The sequence below is a fragment of the Notamacropus eugenii genome, chromosome 2 (assembly GCF_028372415.1).
Source record: "Notamacropus eugenii isolate mMacEug1 chromosome 2, mMacEug1.pri_v2, whole genome shotgun sequence".
Classification (NCBI taxonomy): Eukaryota; Metazoa; Chordata; class Mammalia; order Diprotodontia; family Macropodidae; genus Notamacropus; species Notamacropus eugenii.
Genome location: NC_092873.1, coordinates 520,168,146 through 520,186,823, shown reverse-complemented (window position 1 = coordinate 520,186,823; position 18,678 = coordinate 520,168,146). Strand labels below are relative to the sequence as shown.

The following is an 18,678-nucleotide window of genomic DNA, read 5'->3' as shown; positions in this document are numbered from 1 at the left end:
CCAGGATAATATTGAACACAGTATCAGCAATGCTATGAGATGATCAACTATGATGAATTTAAGTGTTCACAGCAGTACAATGATTTAAGACACATCCAAAAGGCTCACGATGGAAAATGACACCCGTCCAAAGAAAGAAGTGATGAAATCTGAACACAGCATGCTATTTTCACTTTCCTTAGTATTATTATTTCATCATTTTCTTCCCTTTGTTCTGTTGATTCATTTACTATGTGAATAATATAGAAATATGTTTTATCTAAATTCACATATATAACCTGTATCAAATTGCTTACAATCTTAAGGAGGGGGAAGGGTGGAAGGAAAATAGAAAATTTGGAGGTCAACATTTTATATTTTAAAAGAATGCTTAAAATTGTCTTTACATGCAATTGAAATAAACAATATTTCAAAGGGAAAAAAATCAGAGCTGTCATTTTTAGGATATTAAAGGGAAGCCTAGGATCTGCCATCTTGACCTTCCCAAGACCCCATTGAGGATGCAGCTCCTCATGATCAGAGACAGCCATAATTATTCTTTCTGGACTAACTATCTGATCCTTGCCTTTTTCATTTAAGGATGATATCCATCCTAGTTTTAGTGAAGAAAATTTGGTCTTCTGCACCCTGGACCTCTTCTTGGCTGGAACAGAGACAACTTCAACCACTCTGAGGTGGGCACTGCTGTACATGGCTCTTAATCCAGAGATCCAAGGTACAATAATGGCTCCAGATTATTCACTCCTGTACTTTGTCCAAAAGAGTTCTCATTTACAGAGAGTTTGAAAGTTTGCAAAACATTTTACATATATCATCTTTCAATTCTCACTGGAAGAAAGCAGTGATTGCCATTTTTCACCGTCATGCCCACACCTTTTTAACATCAACATTTCTTTCAGCTCCACATATGAGAGTAGTTGCTGTTCAAGACAGCAGAGTATAGAATATGGACTCAGGAAGATGTGAGTTGAAATCATGCCTCAGGCACAACCTAACCATGTGACCCTGAGGAAATCACATAATTTCTCTCAGCCTCTAAAACTTCATCTGTAGAATGGAGATAATGAGAACCATTACCACATAGGGTTGTAAGGAGGATTCAAACAAACAGACAAATATAGAGTGCTTATAAGCCATCAAGTGTTTTATAAATACCACATAATAATTTAAAGTTATTAATTATAATTTTACTGCACTATAACTATTTTATTGAAAAATATATGTGATAACAAAAAGTAACATTTAAAATGTATTTGTATCCTATTAAATATGATAAATCTCCATTGATTTCAAAAGAGAAATACTTAAGTGGACATGTTATTAATTCAATCTACTGAAGATCCTAAGGTCTTTAGATTTAGAGTTGGAAGGTACCTTAGAGGCAATAAAGCCAATCCCCTCATTTTGCAGATGTGGAAACTGAGGCTGAGAGAAATTAAGCATTTTCTTCAGAGTCTCACAGGTAGGGAGTTTCTGGGGTGGTATTTAAATACAGGTCATCCTTACTCCAAGTCCAGGGCTCCATCTCCATGGACCACTATCTGCTTCTCCCTCAAGAAATCCATCAAGAAATCTGAAAGTCAAAGCATGATCTAAAGTTACATTTCCTTGTCTAGTATACTGTGACATGTCTCATATCTTCCTTAGACTGAAGATCAAAATAAGGATCCATGGAACAAATATGGATTTGCAGATCCCTAGCAAACTACTTGGGTAAATACACAGCTCTCAGTTTAGAAATACCTGGAATGGATACATTCAAGTTCCTCTTAAAGTACTACCTAGAATGCAACATTACTTGTACCTATGTGAGATAATACCCCAAAACAGCATTCTTAGCAGACATTTAGCATCATAGACCTCAAGTCAAGTACTTATCATGTGACTACTACATACCAGGCAGTGGAGACACAAGACACAAAGAATGAAGCAATGCTTCCCTCCTTGCAGGGAACTGCGGGTGACAAAACTTAATTAGGAGTCAGAAGTTTGCTTTATAGTCCAGGTTTCCCATCTCTGCAGTCATGAGACTGTGAGCAAAGCATCTCAGTCAATAAATGAATATTTATTAAGTACCTACTAAGTGCCAAAGACAGTGCTAAGTATTGTTATTTGTCCCCCATTCTCACAGGGGAACATGGCATCAGGAAAGTGATTTACTGGTGAGTTGAATTTAAGTGATGGAGGACTGTGCAAAGTCACCAGCCTCACTTTCTCCTTCAGAAACCTCTGAGTTCAGTGACAAGACACACCCCAACCCCCAAGTAGTAGGAATACAAAAAAAAGACCAAATAGAAACTATAACAACCGAGTCCCTGTTTTCAAGGAGTTCATAGTCTAATTGGAGAGATGACATGTGAAGAGCTTTGGACAAAAAAGACACAGACAGACTAAACAGGAGGAAATCAACAGAAGTAAGACAGTTCTCTGGTCCTCAGCTTCCATTCAAAAATATCATGGACTTCAGGAAGACATAATGGCAGCCTTCAACTATTCGAAGTGCTCTTGGGCAAAAGAGGGATTCAACTTATACCACTGGGCCCTTGTGGGTAGAAGTTAGTGAAATGAGTGGAAGTGGCAGGAAGCCTAATTTGGGCTTGAGGTAAGAAAGATCTCTACAGAGTCCTCCTCTCATGCCTCTCTATTGTGTCAAAGTGCCCCTGGCTCTCAAAGTCTATGCCAGTGGAATAGATGGGTCAAGCAGCATCTACCATGATGGAAAGGCAAGACTCTTGAAGCCACTCTCTTTTTCTTCTTTTTGTTGGTATCCCCAGAGCTTACCACAGTTCCTAGCACATGACAGGATCCTAATAAAAGTTTATTGAAGTGAATTAAAAAGCATACAGTATTGTCCCAGCTGTTGGGACATACATCCTGAAGCCCAGTTTAGCTAAGTAACCAACAGCTCATCCCAGAAGGCTGAACACTGGGAGTTAAATTTGAAGTCCAAATCAACTCTAAACACAAATAATGATACAAAATGACCCTCACCCTGCTCCCCTCAACTCCTGCTTCCACAATGACCATGGCAGAATGATAGGAAGTGGGCTAAGAATTATATTGGTGCTAAAAATCACATTGTCAATAAGCATTAATTTCTTTGTAAGTTATAAGTTGCTCTCATATATGTCATATTATTACTATATATTATATTACATATTATTTATATATTAATACATTCCATAGTTATAAGCTATTAGAAATGAATGATTTGGTCATTGTCCAGAAATATACCACTTTATGAATTCACAAATTCTGAAATTCCCTTATCTAATCTAAGTCTATCTATATTCCACCTCACTCTCTGCCTTCCCTGCCTGCCAATCTCTGGGATCCTCAGTTCCCTTCCAGGCCATCACCCTTGCACTAGTCACACACTCCTCCTTTTTCCATCTTGACCCCTTGGTGAACCAGTTCAATTTAGACTTGCCCCATTATGGTATCATCTGTCTTCCCCTGGCAAGTCTCAGGCATGTTTCCCTTTCACCATCACTGGCTTTTTCTCTCACTCATGTGCTGTTATATTAATGTAAAGAAAATCACAAAACCAGCTTTAATGCTTCCACTACAAATTTATCGTGCATAATCTCATAATTATTGCTGTAGGGCAATGTTTTTACATTTCCACAATTAATTAATTTTCCTATTCATTGCAGTAGCTCTTCCAGATTATTGCATCCTTTCTGAAGGGACTCTCTCTCCCCAACATTTTCTGAGAAACTGGTCTCACATTTTACTCCAAATCAGTATAAACATATGCATAATATTTTATATTATTTTTCTCCAATAACATCTTAGAACAATTGTTAATATTTTTTAAGGTATGAATTTCAAATTCTATCTCTACCCCCCTCATTCTCTCTCTTCCTTCCTGAGATGGTAAGCAATGATATATAGGTTATGCATGTACAATTTATAAAACAATTCCAAATTAGTAATTTTGTACAAGAATACTTGAATGAAACATGAAAGAAATAAAGAAGGTGAAAAGCATGATTGTTCAGTTTATATTCAACCAACATTAGTTCTTTCTCTGAAGGCAGATTTTATATTTCATCAGTAGTCCTGTGGGATTGTCTTGGATCATTGTATTACTGTGAAGAGCTAAGTCATTCATTGCCTTTCATGGGACAATATTACTCTCACTGTCTACAACGTTCTTCTGGTTCTGCTCACTTTAATTTGTATCAGTTCATTTTACTGCAAATTCTGAGTCCCTTCACCTTAAGATTCCTCTTCTCTCCTCCTCCTCATCTGACATCACCCATATGGCTTCTACCCCTACTGTCTCCTTCAATCCTATGTCACCTGAAGAGGTTACTCATACCCTTGCCAAGGACAACTCTGCTAGACTCACATGTGATCTCATTCCATCCCATTTTCTTTAGTAGACTGTCATCTCTATCTTTCCCACTCTCTCCTTTAACTGCAATCACCCACTGTCACCTGGCTTCTTCCTTACTGCCTGCAAACATACTCTGTCTCTCCTATTCTGAAAAAAAAAAAACAAAATATGATCTATCCCCACTAATGATTGTCTCAAATTGGTTCTTTCTTTTGTGGTTAAACTCCTTGAGAAAGCCATCTACAAGAGATGTGTCTACTTCCTTTCAGCTAATTCCTATTACCATCTCCAGTTATCCTGATGAATATCAGGCCACTGGACCCAGATGGCTCAGGAGAAGAAAGTGAGGTTGGTGACACTGCACAGCCCTCCCTCACTCAAATCAAAGTAAACTGCAAATCAGATTATCCTTTTGATGTCACGGTCCTCTTTGGGAAGAAGAACAAACACAAGAAATTAATTCTCTAGTCTGTCTTAACAGTTTTAAATCATTCAATTGAAACAAAAGTAACTAATGATCCTTAATTGGCAAATAGAATGGTCTTTTCTCATTCTTCATCCACATTCATATTGTCAGGCACCTTGTCTCCCCTCTTCTCTCTAGATTTCCCTGACACTCTTACTGAGTCTCCCCCATCCTGATCTACCAGACCACTCCTCAGGTTCCTTTGCTGGATCTTAGTGCAGGTCACACTTACATCCAGGTCACACATATGGTGATGCCAAAGAGATCTCTCCTGGGCCTTCTTCTCTTTTCTGTCTATATTATTTCACTTTCAGATTTCTTCCATTTCTATGGATTCAGTTATCACCTCTAAGTTAATAATTCTCCTCCATTTATCCAGCCCTAACTTCTCTGCTGACCTCCAGTCTCTCATCTTCAACTACCTATTGGACATCTCAAAACACATGTCCTAGAGGCATGTTAAATTTGATACATACAAAGCAAAACTCATTCTTTTCCCCTAAACCCTCCTTTCCTCCTACCTTTCCTATTATTATAGAATATAACACTCTCCTCCCAGTCCCTCAGTCTCATAACCTAACAGTCATACTGAACATCTTATAAACTCACACACACACACACACACACACATACACACACACTGATTTAATATGTTATCAAGGTCTGCTTATTTTACTCTGAAACATCCCTTTAATATTTCCCTTCCTCTGACACTATTTCTACTCTGGTTCAGGCCCACAGTCCCTCACACCTGGACTATTGCTACAGCCTGTGGTGGGTCTGCCTGCCTCAAGTCTCTCCCCACTCCAATCCATCCTCATTCAGTCACCAATGATTAGTTTCCCCGACTCAATAAGGTCCAGTATCACACTATCACCTCTTGAATCAAATGGAAAATGTGTTCTTTGGTAATCAAAGTCCTTTATAAGCTGCCTCCTCTGATATTCCCAGTCATCTTACACTTTAAAACCTTAAATGTATTCCTGGATTCAGTGCCACTGGCCTCTGGGCTGTCCCACTAACAAGACTCTTCATATCTCACCTCTGTGCATTTTCTCTAGCTGTCCTGATACTCCTGGAATGCATTCCCTTCTTATCTTTGCCTCCTGGCTTTCCTAGTGTCCTCCAAGTCCCAGATGAAAGCCCATCTTCAGTGAAAAGACTTTCCCAATCTACCTTAATCTTAGTGCCTCCCTTCTGTCATTATCCCCCATTTATCCTGAAGGTGTCTTGCTTGTATGTTTTATCCATCATTAGATTATGAGCACCTTTAGAGCTGGGATTGTCTTTTGCCATTCTCTGTCTTCTCAGTCTTTCGAACAGTTTTTGACACATAGAAGGTACTTAATAAATGCTTGCTGACTTGAAATACTTAATTTCTGTAAACATGGTTCATCACAAATGCTTTGTCAGGGATAAGCTCTCATAGGGAGTCAAATTACTCTTCTTCTAAAATTACCATCTGGTTCTTCGAAAACTGATCTCTACATCTAATTCATTTGGAGCCACGGATCATTGGACACTAAATGCAAAGCTATGTAAATTAAAAAATACATAAATTTAAAGACTTTAGAGACAGCCTAGTCTGACCTGATCATTCTAGAAATAGAGAAAACAAGGCTCCATGAGATTTTTGTGACTTGCCCATGGGTCTTCTGTCTCTAACTCCAGCATGCTTTCCATGGGACTTCCATGGTACATTCCTGGATGCCTGCCTAACAACACAAACATCCTTATTTATCATTAACCAGCCAAGTCTCCACTTTTTCAGCTATAAAAATTCAAAACTTTGATAAAGTTTTAAGCCAAACTTTCATCTAACCACAGGTGTGGCTGTGGTTCTCCCACATGATCAGAGAAAACTCAATCATAAGGGAAAGAAAGTCTTGAGTTCAAATCCACCTAGATGTGTGACTGAATAAGTCAATTAAATTTTGTTTGCCTGAGTTTCACCTATAAAATGGGAATCATAACAGTGTTGTCTTGGAATTTTTGTGACAATCAAATGAGATAATATTTGCAAATGTTTTGCAAACTTTAAAGCACTCTACATATGTGAGCTATTATTTGGGTCCTAAAACACTCTACTTTTCATTCTAGGCAAAATACAAGCTGAGATTGACAGGGTACTTGGCCAGTCGAGGTACCCCACCATGGCTGATAAGGAGAACATGCCTTACACTAATGCAGCTGTTCATGAAGTTCAGAGAATGGGTAATATTGTTCCTTTCAATGTGCCCAGGGTGGCCAGGGTTGACACGACAGTGGCTGGATACCATGTGCCAAAGGTAAACTGCTTTCTCTCCAATGAACCTGAAGGGGCTCTATGGCTTCCATCTACCCTGGTGTGTGGGGTAGCAGAAGGGAAAAGAAAAGAAACATTGACTATAGAACAAAGGTTCTTTAAATCTGCATTTGATGTTTTATTTCCATATAACTGAGTGGTTTTTCCAAACCTATGTATGATATTTTATACTTCAAAAAGAATTATTCTGAGAAAGGGAGTATGACCTTCACCATATGATCACCAAAGTCTTCCATGATAAAACAAAAAGGTGAAGAAGCTTTGGATTAAAATCTTAAAATCACTGATTCTCACAGTTGGATGAGAAAAAGAAAGATTAATCTTGGAGGCAGAGGGACTGGGTTTAAAGTCCAATTTTATTCCTGTGTTTAAATTTGTCAGGTTCACTTAGGTTCCCTATGTGCCACATCCCTATGTGTGATACCTACCTGCGACTCTTTCTTCATTTGAAAAAAGAGGGTTTGACAAAGAATTTCCCTTGTAGAAACATCACAGTTCAGTGTGATAAACATTTCTTAAGCACCTACTATGTGCTAAGCATTGTGTTAAGTGCTGCTGAGTTACAGACTTAGGTTTTCTGACCTAAGTTTCATTTCTTTTTCATCTACTGAATTGATCACTATGTATAAGACCCCATGAGCAATACAGAGCACAATAATGAGCAGAGAAATAGCTGCCACTTATGCTTTGTTTTAAGGTTTACAAAAACTTTGGAAACATCTCACTTGTCCCTCACCACAACCCTGGGTGGGAGGGGAAGTTATTACACTCATTTAACAGATAAGAAAATTGAGGCAGGCAGAAAGGAAGTCAGTTACCCAGGGACACACAACTAGTCAGTGAGTATCAGGTACAGGTGATGGAAAAGTGAGGATGAGGGAAAGCTCCTGATAGGATGAAGGAATTATCACAAAAGAAGTGAGCATGTTGGGCTGTGAAGGATGGATGGATGGCACTTAGAAAGTCCACAGAGATAAGAAGAAAAGGAACACTTTTGGGAAGTGGACTGAATTGGCCTTTGGACTGAATTGGACTTAAGTATAATGGAAGACAGCTTAAGTAAGGAGGCAGAGGGACAAATTGGAAGAGTGAAGAGAATATTGAAGTGGGAATATGGAAGACCGGGGTTCAAATGTTGAACTTCAGGACCCTGAGTGAGTTACTTAAGTCCATTGTGATGTAAAATAATAGCAATAACCTCTAAGGCTCTCCCAGGTCTACTATCATGATTTCCTGCATCCTAGGAAGCAGAGATTACTCCCAAGATGACATTGGATGACCTTGTTTTCTTCAGTATCTCCAGGCTGAGAGACAGGGCCATGCCTGCTCACTCATGCAAACAGGAAACAAAAAGGCCTGGGCACACCTACTTCACTGCCCTCTTCTCTGCCCCCATCATTGCCTCACCCTCTGAACTCCTCCTATGGGGAAGCTAATTCTAAACCAGGTTATCTGTTTAGACCTATACAGGTGTGTCTGTATAGTTAGACCCAGGAAGCTGAAGGTTCCAACCCAACAAAGCACAGTAGATAGAAAGCTGGAAATGGAGACAGGGAAAACTGGGTTCAAATTCAGTCTCAGAGGCTTCCTGGGTAACCCTGGACAAGTCATTCCTCCTGTCAACCTCAGTTTCTTCATCTGTAAAAATGAGAAGGTTTCTAACCCTCAATCTATGATCCTTTATTTTAACCAGCCTGTATAAAGATTTTGATTGGCTGCCTTTATATCCAGTCCTATTGGTTTTTCACAGTATCTGACAACCAGATCAAACCACCATAGATCTTACCATCATTTCTTACAGGACTTCTGAAAGAATTTACTAATTTGCAAATATAGGACACACTGCTGTCTCACAAGTTTATTCATTTACAACCCAATTCATAAGAAGGCATTAGGTAGGATGTGTCCCAGATTGGGCAGACACTAAGTGGAAGAAAAATCGCCTAGTGATGTTGGGGATCAACCTTGCCCTAAAGTGGAAGTTTAGAATGAGGCAGTTTGGGCTCATCTGGTCCTTCTCACACTACCTGGAGGGCCTACACTGAATCTACTTTTTCATGTCTCAGTTTAGACCTCTGTAAAATGAGAGAAGTGGACCAGAAGACCTCTACAACCCCTTCTAATCTGAAATTTGCTATGCTCTAGGACCAGCACTCTTACCTTGTGCTCCATGAATTCTATCTTTTATTTTGTTTTGATTAGATTGTGATGGTTGCATTTCCATATAATTGGTTTCTTTTGCAATCAAATATTTCATTTGAATCATTTCAAAATGTGAGTCTGAGAAGGGATCTAAAGGCTTTGCCAGCCTTCCAGAGGGGTCTGTGACCCCAAATAGGTTGGGAGACTCTGCTCTTTGCCAGCCTTCCAGAGGGGTCTGTGACCCCAAATAGGTTGGGAGCCTCTGCTCTAAGAAGTCTTGAGTTCAACCAAAGTCTTGGCTACTAAAAAGCTCTGTGACCTTGGCTGGTTCTTTGGCACCCCAGTACCCCAAACTCCAGGACTCAATTCCCTCTTCTGCAAAATGAGGGTGAGCCAGGTTTCTTCTACCTCAAGGTTTCATGGACTGACTCAATTGTTTTCTCATTTCCAGGGTACTGTACTGTCAACCAACTTGACTACCTTGCACAGGGATCCCAAGGAGTGGGCTACCCCAGAAACTTTCAACCCAGAGCATTTTCTGGAGAATGGACAATTTAAGAAGAGAGAATCCTTTCTCCCCTTCTCAATAGGTAAGCCACACAGTTGGAAGGGAGCTCTAGGTCAAAGTGCACAAACCTTTTTAACATTAAGAATCTTTATAGACTATACCTCCTGAAACCCACCACCATGTGATGGTGCATATACTAGCAATGTTCATTGTTTGGGAAAACAAATTAAAAATAACAGACCTTCAGATAACTTTTTAAAAATCTACAAGACAGATAACAACCCTTTGAAATTTTACAGTCACGTCATAAGGTAGGTACTACAGCTGTCCATTTTACAAATGAAGAAACTAAACATCAGGGAGGCTGTGATCTGCCCACAGTCACAGTTTTGAAGTATCTCAAATGAAATCAGCCCCAGGTCCTGGCAGTCCATCCACAATGTGTGATGGACTCAGCAAATCGCTAGTGTACTTGTATTTTAGTATACAAATAGCACCTGCAACGATTTGAAAATAAAACCAATCAATAACTCTCCAAACCACTGGATAGATGCCTGACCCTGAGGTATCTAACAAGACAGTGAGGCCTAGTTCGCATTCTTTGGAGAACAGCTCTGTGGTTGAAGTGGGGAAAGATTCATCCTCAGCTCTGATTTTGCCTGATGGACCCCAGAATTCCCCCAAGCCTAGCCACCACCTACAAGCTCTGCTCCTTCCCCCCAGATGTCTTAGGGAGGCCTCACTTAAAACTCCTGGGCCTCAGATTCCTGATCTCTAATGAAGGGATTGGTCTAGATAACTAATAAATTTCCTTCTGGCTCTGAATCTATGACAGAAGAATCCCAGGAATTCAGAGCCAGAGGATGAGAGTTTTAATTGTGTGTCTTCCTAGTCATGTGACTTGCAGTGACTCAGACCCTCTCTGGGCCTGTTTTGTCATCTCTAATAAGTAAGAGGGTGAGGTAGGTGTCCTGTAAGGTCGCCTACACCTTCCAATTCTCAGTGTTCTGACCCTAAGTAAATACAAGAGATTTCAGGAGGGAGAAAGCCCATGCAACTGGAGGTAGGCTCTGAGCTGAGCCTGAAAGGAAGCTGGGGGTCGAAAGGGCAGTAAGGAGAAGATGCTGACTTCTCTGGGGAAGCAGTCTTGGAAAGGAATGGAGATGGGAGGGATTGTAGATGATTCCTGAGGCATCAAATTCTGTTCATTTCCTTCACTATCAAACTTGCATTTAAAAAATTTATTTTAAAATTATTTTAAAATCTTAAAATAATTTTAAATTTAAATTTCATAAATATAATTTATTAATAATACATAAAATTTTATATTGTAATAGAGTTCAATTCTTTGGAAATATTAAAATGCCATTAGATTTTATTTAAATAATACATAGGTGATTTACCTAGTGCTTTAGAGTTCCCCAAGTCTTATCATCCCTATGGCAGATCTTCTCTTCTTTTTCTCATCATCTGTCACCTGGCTGATTGCAAGAGGCTCCTATCCATGTTTCAAGTCACTCTCCAAACCAATCCTTCCAGCACCCAGTTACCACACTGATTTTCCTAAAGCGTAGGTCTGACCATCTTTTCCCCTGCCCTCACTCCCACTCAGTGAGCTCTGAGGGCTCTCTATTACCTCTAGGATCAAATATAATCATTCAGTTAACCCATTGGTTCTTTCCATGAAACTACACAGCTGGCTTTACCAGCTCTTGTCATGGCATGGAGGGGGTTGGCAGACAGACTTAGTCTCTTGAAGGCCAGACTGGCCCCTTCTCCCATCACAAATAATGTGAGCTTCCTGAGAATGGCCCCCTGGAGAAAGGAGTGAAGACAGCTCCTTCACACCTTTGGAAAAGGTGAACAGGTGCTCAAGCCTGATTACATAGCCAATGGGATCTGTTCACTTCTCTCTCCTTCCTCCAAAGCCTCCTCCTTCAGGAGAGTCTGCAGCAGCAAGTTAAGCTGGTTCTGAAATAACAGACCCACTGCCTATCACAGTTTGTCCTCCATGGTAGGAACTGCCAGAGTCAGGTGGACACTTGTTCTGTTTCCCTAAGTCTTGTGACTTGACCAGAGTAACACAGCTACTGAGTGCCAGAGGAAGGACCCATGTTGGGTTTCTGAAGCCAGGATCAAAGTTAGTTTGGTTTTTCTTTCCTCAATGCAGATGAGAGCAGATGAATACTGTAAGGCTAATAAAGGCCTAATATACATTGTCCCATTCAGCCTTCACTACACCCCAGTGAGGCACCTGATAATATTGTGTGCATTTGACAGGTAATAACATTAATTGCAGTACTGGTAGGAGTAGTAGCAGTAGTAGTAATATAGTCCTTTAAAATTGTCATACCTTTATATCTTTACCCTATGAGGTAGGTGCTATGATTATCCCCATTTTACGGGGGAAAACTTAGATTGAGAGCAGTTAGGTGACTTGACCAGGGTCGCTCAGCTTCTAAGTATCAGGAGTAGGACATGAACTGAGGGTTTCCTGACTCCAGGTCCAACTTTCTCCACTGAACCCTCCTAGCTTAAATTCAGAGAAGGGCCCTGTTTTTGCTAAGGCTGCACAGAAGCAGGATCTTAGATCCGGAGGTAGAAGGGACCATGGATACTACATCATCCCACTCCGTCATTTCACAAGTAAGGACACTTGGCCCACTCAGGCTAAGAGACGTTTCCAATGCCATCTGGGTGAAAACATCCAAGGTAGGATCTGAACCCAGGTCCTCTGTTCACAGATGAAGTATTTCAACTGTACAAAGTCTCTGAGGCCGGCAGCAGGATGGCATGATAGAAATGATTCCAGGCATGGAGCAAAGAAAACTTGGGTTCAAATTCTATCTCTGACTTTTATTAGCATGATACTTGTGGATAAGTCAATGAATGGCCTTAAGGCCTATACCCAGTGCTGGGATCTATATCCTGACCTACTGCCTGTGGCAAGCATTACTGGATTTACTCCTTTCTCATCTCCTTGCCTTTCAGGAAAGAGCGTCTGCCTGGGAGAACAGTTGGCTCGGACTGAGCTCTTCCTTTTCTTCACCAGCCTGTTGCAGAAATTCACATTCCAAGCTCCAGCAAACACCCAGCTGAGCCTGGACTACCGAATTGGCTTAACTTGCTCTCCTGTCTCCTACAAAATCTGTGCCCTTCCTAGAGTGATGTAGACCAAGCAAGGCTTGCAGGGTGATCTTCCAGTAGTAGTAGTAGTAGTAGTAGTAGTAGTAGTATTTGTAGTAGTAGTAGTAGTAGTAGTAGTAGTAGTAGTAGTACATGACACAAAGAAAGACCTGAAACTATTTTCATCTTCCAAGGACCCAACCCTGCCCTTTGGAGTCTGAGTGAAGAAAGGGACAGGAGTCAAGGAGAGAAGAAGAGGATAGAGAGACTAGTGTGGGGGAGGGGGAGAGTAGCTGTAGCCCAACCTGAACCTTCCTGCTAAGAGAAACAAAAGAGGCATTAATATCATCCAAAGGAAAGCACAAAAAGTCCTTGCTGGATTTACAACCCAAGTACCTGGGTTCAAATCCCAGCCCTGCTGCCTACTAGCTTTGAGACTTTGGGCAAGTCACCTCATCCTCAGTCTTTACTCTCAAATGAAGAGGAAGATCTCTAAGGTGCTCTCCAGCTCTAAATCTAAAATGTTGTGATGCTATAAATAGAGAGCCAATGCTTTTCTTCCCCTACCTCAAACAGTGGGGAGGTTTCAGAGAGTTTAAATGAGTTGTAGGAGGTTTCCACAGGTTGATGAGGATAATTCTCAGAGATTCTTATAGATTGTAAACTCCATGTGACTAGGGACTGTTTCTTTATGTCTTTGGACCTACAGCATTCAGCCCAGTGCCCAGCATGGAGAAGTAGCCCAATAAATATTGCTGATTGTTTCATCTCTAAACCACTCATTTTAATATTCATTATTTACTTTAACTTTCACAGTGTGAAATATAAATCTAACAACTGATGTACTGTCTTGTAATTATTATTAAAAACCTTGCTACAGATCATAAAACATAATCACTCCAGTACTACTTATAGTTACATGGGGATTTTTCTCATAAGATTCAGTAAAAAGAAGGAATCACATGCACACTAAATTGAGTATAGAAATTTATCTTACCCTATAATGAAGTAGGAATGGAAAGAGGGAAGAAAAGTGGAGAGGTCTGATAGAAAGGAGGGCAGATGGAGGGAGGTGGTGATCAGAAGCAAAATACTGGTGAGAAGGGACAGGGAGGAAGGAGAAAGAAAATATAAATGGGGGAAATAGGATAAATGAAAATGTAGAGTTAGTAATCATAACTGTCAATGTCAATAGGAAGAGCTCTCCCATAAAATAGAAGCAGATAGCAGTGTGGATTATTAACAAGAATAATGCAATATGTTGTTTATAAGAAACACATTTGAAGCACAGACGTACACACAGAGTGAAGGTAAAAGGTTGAATGAGAATATATTATGCTTCAGCTCAAGTGAAAAAAAGCAGGGGTAGCAATCCCATTCTCAGACAAATCACAAGTAGAAATAGATCTAATTAAAAGAGATAAGGGTGCAAAATACATCTTGCTAAAAGGTACCATGCACAATGAAGTAATGTCAATAGTAAACATATATGCACCAAGTGGTATAACATCCTGATTCTTAGAGAATTTAAGTGAATGACAGGAAGAAATAGACAGCAAAACCGTACTAGTGAGGGTCCTCTACCTCCTCCTCTTATAACTAGATATAACTAAAAACAAAAGAAATAAGAAATAAGTTAAGGAAGTGAATAGAATTTTAGAAAGGTTAGATGTGATAGATCACTGGGAAAAAAATTGAATAAGGACAAAAAGAAAAAAACCTTTTTTTCTTTTTTCTCAGCAGTACATGGCATCTACACTAAAACTAACCATATATCAGGGCATAAGAAATAACCTCACAATCAAAGGCTAAAAGGTAGAAAGATTGAGTGCATCTTTTATCAGATTGTGATGCAATAAAAACTAGATGCAAGTAAGGTCCTTGAAAACACAGAATAAAAATTAGTTGGAAACTAAATAATCTAATGTTGAACAATGAGTGGGTCAAACAACAAATCGTAAAATAATCAATTATTTCATCAAAGAGAATGATAATAATGAGATAACATACCAATACTTTTGGAATGAAGCCAAAACAGTTCTTGGGGGAAATTTTATATCTCCAAAAACCTTATATGAATGAAATAGAGAAGGAGATCAATGAACTGGATATGCAACTACAAAAGCTAGAAAAAGCATAAATTAAAATCCTAAATTAAATACCAAATTAAAATTTCTGAAAATTGAAAAATAGATTAATAAAAGTGAAAACTGGAAAACTATTAAACTAATAAATAAAACTAAGAACTTCTTTTAGGAAAAAATAGATAAAAGATTGGTTAATTTGATTTAAAAATTAAGATAGAAGGAAAACAAATTACCAGTATCAAAAATGCAAAGAGTGAATTCATCACCAATGAAGCAGAAATTTAATTAGCAGCTATTTTATTCAACTGTATCCCAGTAAATCTGACAATCTAATTGACATGGATGAATATTAAAAAAAAAAAAAACATGAATTGTGTAGATTAACAGAAAAGGGGATCAAATCTTAACACCATTTTAAAAGACAAATGAAAGAAGCCATCAATGACCTCCCTATGAAAAATTTCAAGAGATACGGCAATTTACAAGTGAATTTTCCCAAATATTTAAAGAACAATTAATTCCAATACTACATAAACTGTTTTTGGAAAAATAAACAAAGTAGTCCTACCAAATTCTTTTTTGACACAAGTATTGTGCTGATACCTAAACCAGGAAGAGCCAAAACAGAGAAAGAAAATTACAGACCAATTTCCCTAATGAATATTGGTGCAAAAATGTTAAGCAAAACATAAGCAAAGAAATTAGAGAAATTTATCACCAGGTTAATGTATTATGACCAGTTGGAATTTATACAAATAATGCATGGCTGGTTTAAGGTTAGGAAAATGATCAGCATAACAGACCATACCAACAATAAACAGAAATCATATGATTATCTCAATAGATGTATAAAAATGCTTTTAACAAAATACAACCCCCATGCCTCTTCAAAACACTAGAGAGCATAAGAATAAATGGATTTTTCCTTGAAATGGTATGGAGTATCTATCCAAAACCACCAGCAAACATTACATGTAAATGGGATAAGCTGGAAGCTTTCTCAGTAAGATCAGGGGTGAGACAAGAATGGCTATTATCACCACTGGGAAAGAAATTGAAAAAACTAGAATAGTCAATAAGGAAACAAAAATCTCACTCTTTCCAGATAAGATTGTATACTTAGAGAATCCTGGAGAATCAATTAAAAAACTACTTGAAATAATTAACAATATTAGCAGTTACAAGATATAAAATAAACCCATATAAATCATGAGAATTTCTTCATATTACCAACAATGCCCAGCATCAAGAGGTAGAAAGATGAATTACATCTAAAATAGCTGTAGAGAATATAAAATATTTGGGAGTCTACCTGCCAAGACACATGCAGGAATTATATGAACATAATTACAAACCACTTCACACAAATAATGTCAGATCTATATAATTAGAAAAAAATATATCAACTACTCATGAGTAGCCTGACCTAATATTATAAAAATGGAAAGCCTGTCTAATTGAATTTACTTATTCAAAGCCATACCAACCAAACCACAAAAACTTATATTGTAGAAGCAGAAAATATAATAGCCAAATTCATGTGGAAGAGCAAAATTTCAAGAATATCAAAAGAATTAATGGAAAAAAATACAAAGGAAGGTGGACTAGCCACACCAGATCTAAAACTATATTATAAAGTAGACATCATCAAACCATGTGGTATTTGCTAAGAAACAGAATGATGGATCGTTGGAATATGTTAGGTACACAATAATCAATGACTATAGTAATCTACTATTTGATAAATCCAAACTTCTGCAATATGAAATAATAAGAAATCATTATATGACAAAAACTACTGGGAAAACTGGAAAATAGTATGACAGAAAGTAGGCATACACCCACATCTCACACCATATACCAAGATAAGGTCAAAAGAAGTACATAATTCAGACATAAAGAATGACACCATAAGCAAATTAGGAGAACAAGTTTACTTATCAACTGTATAGAGAAAGGAAGAATTTAGGATCAAACATGATATAGAAAACATTATGAAATGCAAAATGCATAATTTTGATTACATTAAATTCAAAGTTTTGCACAAATAAAGGCAAAACAATGAAGACTAGAAGGAAAGCAGGATGCTGGGAAACAATTTTACAGAGAGTCATGATGGCCTCATTTCTAAAATATATAGGGAATTGAGTCAAACTTATAAGAATGCAAGTCATTTCCCAATTGATAAATGGTCAAAAGACATGAGCAGGCAGTTTTCAGATGAAGAAATTAAAGCTATCTATAGTCACATGAAAAAAAAAAATGCTGTTACTCACAACTGATTAGAGAAATGAAAATTCAAACAATTCTGAGGTACTATCTCATGCCTATTAGATTGGCTAATAGGATAGAAAAGGCAAATGATCAATGTTGAAGGAAATGTGGGGAAAATGAGACATTAATGCACTGTTGGTGGACTTGTGGACTGATTCAATCATTTGGAACTATGCCCAAAGTGATATAAAACTATGTATATATGCCCTTTGATCCAGCAATACCATGCCTAGGTCCATATTCCAAAGATCATTAAAAAAAAAAAAAGGAAAAGGACCTTATTATAAACAAAAATGTTTATAATATCCATTAATTGGGGCATGGCTGAACCAGTTGTGGAATATGAATGTAGTGGAATATTATTGCATAATAATGAGCAGGCAGATTTCAGAAAAACCTGGAAAGACTGACATGAACTATGTTGAGTGAAGTGAGCAGAACATTGTACTCAGTGACAACAGCATTATACAATGATCAACTATGATAGACTTAATTCTTCTCAGGAATACAATGACCCAAGACAATTCCAAAGATTCATGATAGAAAATGCTATCCATATCCAGAGAAAGAGTTATGAAGCTTTAATGCAGATCAGAACACAATATTTTCCCTTTTGTTTTTCTTTCTCATGGTTTTTCACTTTTGTTCTGATCCTTCTTTCACAAGATGGCTATTGTGGAAATATGTTTAATATGACTGTATATGTATAACCTATACCAGATTGTTTGGCATCTTGAGGAGGGAGTAAGGAGGGAGAGGGACAAAATTGAATTAAAAATCTTATAAAAGTAAGTGTTGAAAACTATCTTTACATGTAATAGGAAAAAAACAAAATACTATTAAGAAGAAAAAATTAAAAAGAAGACACACACACAAAAAGAAATTATCACAGAAAACTGCCCCGATATACTAGAATCTGCAGACAAATTAGAAATTAAAAGAATTATTCACTCATCACCTGAAAGAGATCCCAAAATGAAAATTCCCTGGAACATCATAGCAAAATTCCAGAGTTCACAGATTAAAAAGAAAATAATTCAAGCAGTCAAAAAGAAACAATTCAAATTCCATAGAGCTACAGTTAGGATTAGACAGGATTTTGCAGCTTCCATATTAAAGAACTGGAGGACTTCGAATATGATATACTGGAAGGCAAAGGAATTTGTTTTACAGTCAAGAATTATCTTCTCATCAAAACCGAATATAATACCTCAAGGGGAAAATAGACAACTAACAAAATAGAGTACTTTAAAGTATTTCTATATAAAAGATCACAGCTGAATAAAACAGTTGATCTCCAAATACAAGACTCAAGGGAAACATAAATAGGTTAAAAAGAAACAAGAAACAGATAACACAAAATTTCAATAAGGTAAAACTGTTCATATTTGTATATGGCAAGATGATATTTATAACTCTTAAGAA

At 38.0% G+C, this 18,678-nt stretch overlaps 1 protein-coding gene across 1 annotated transcript in view; it reads left to right on the top strand.

Annotated features, from left to right (window-relative positions):
* Positions 1 to 13,733, top strand: part of LOC140530237 (cytochrome P450 2J2-like) — a 36,820-nt gene extending 23,087 nt beyond the window's left edge. Inside the window, 4 exon segments of the mRNA XM_072649666.1 lie at positions 580 to 715; positions 6,912 to 7,099; positions 9,710 to 9,848; positions 12,758 to 13,733. Of these exon segments, the coding sequence (XP_072505767.1) occupies positions 580 to 715; positions 6,912 to 7,099; positions 9,710 to 9,848; positions 12,758 to 12,939 (645 nt within the window). The 3' untranslated portion in view covers positions 12,940 to 13,733.
* Positions 13,734 to 18,678: the final 4,945 nt, after the last annotated feature.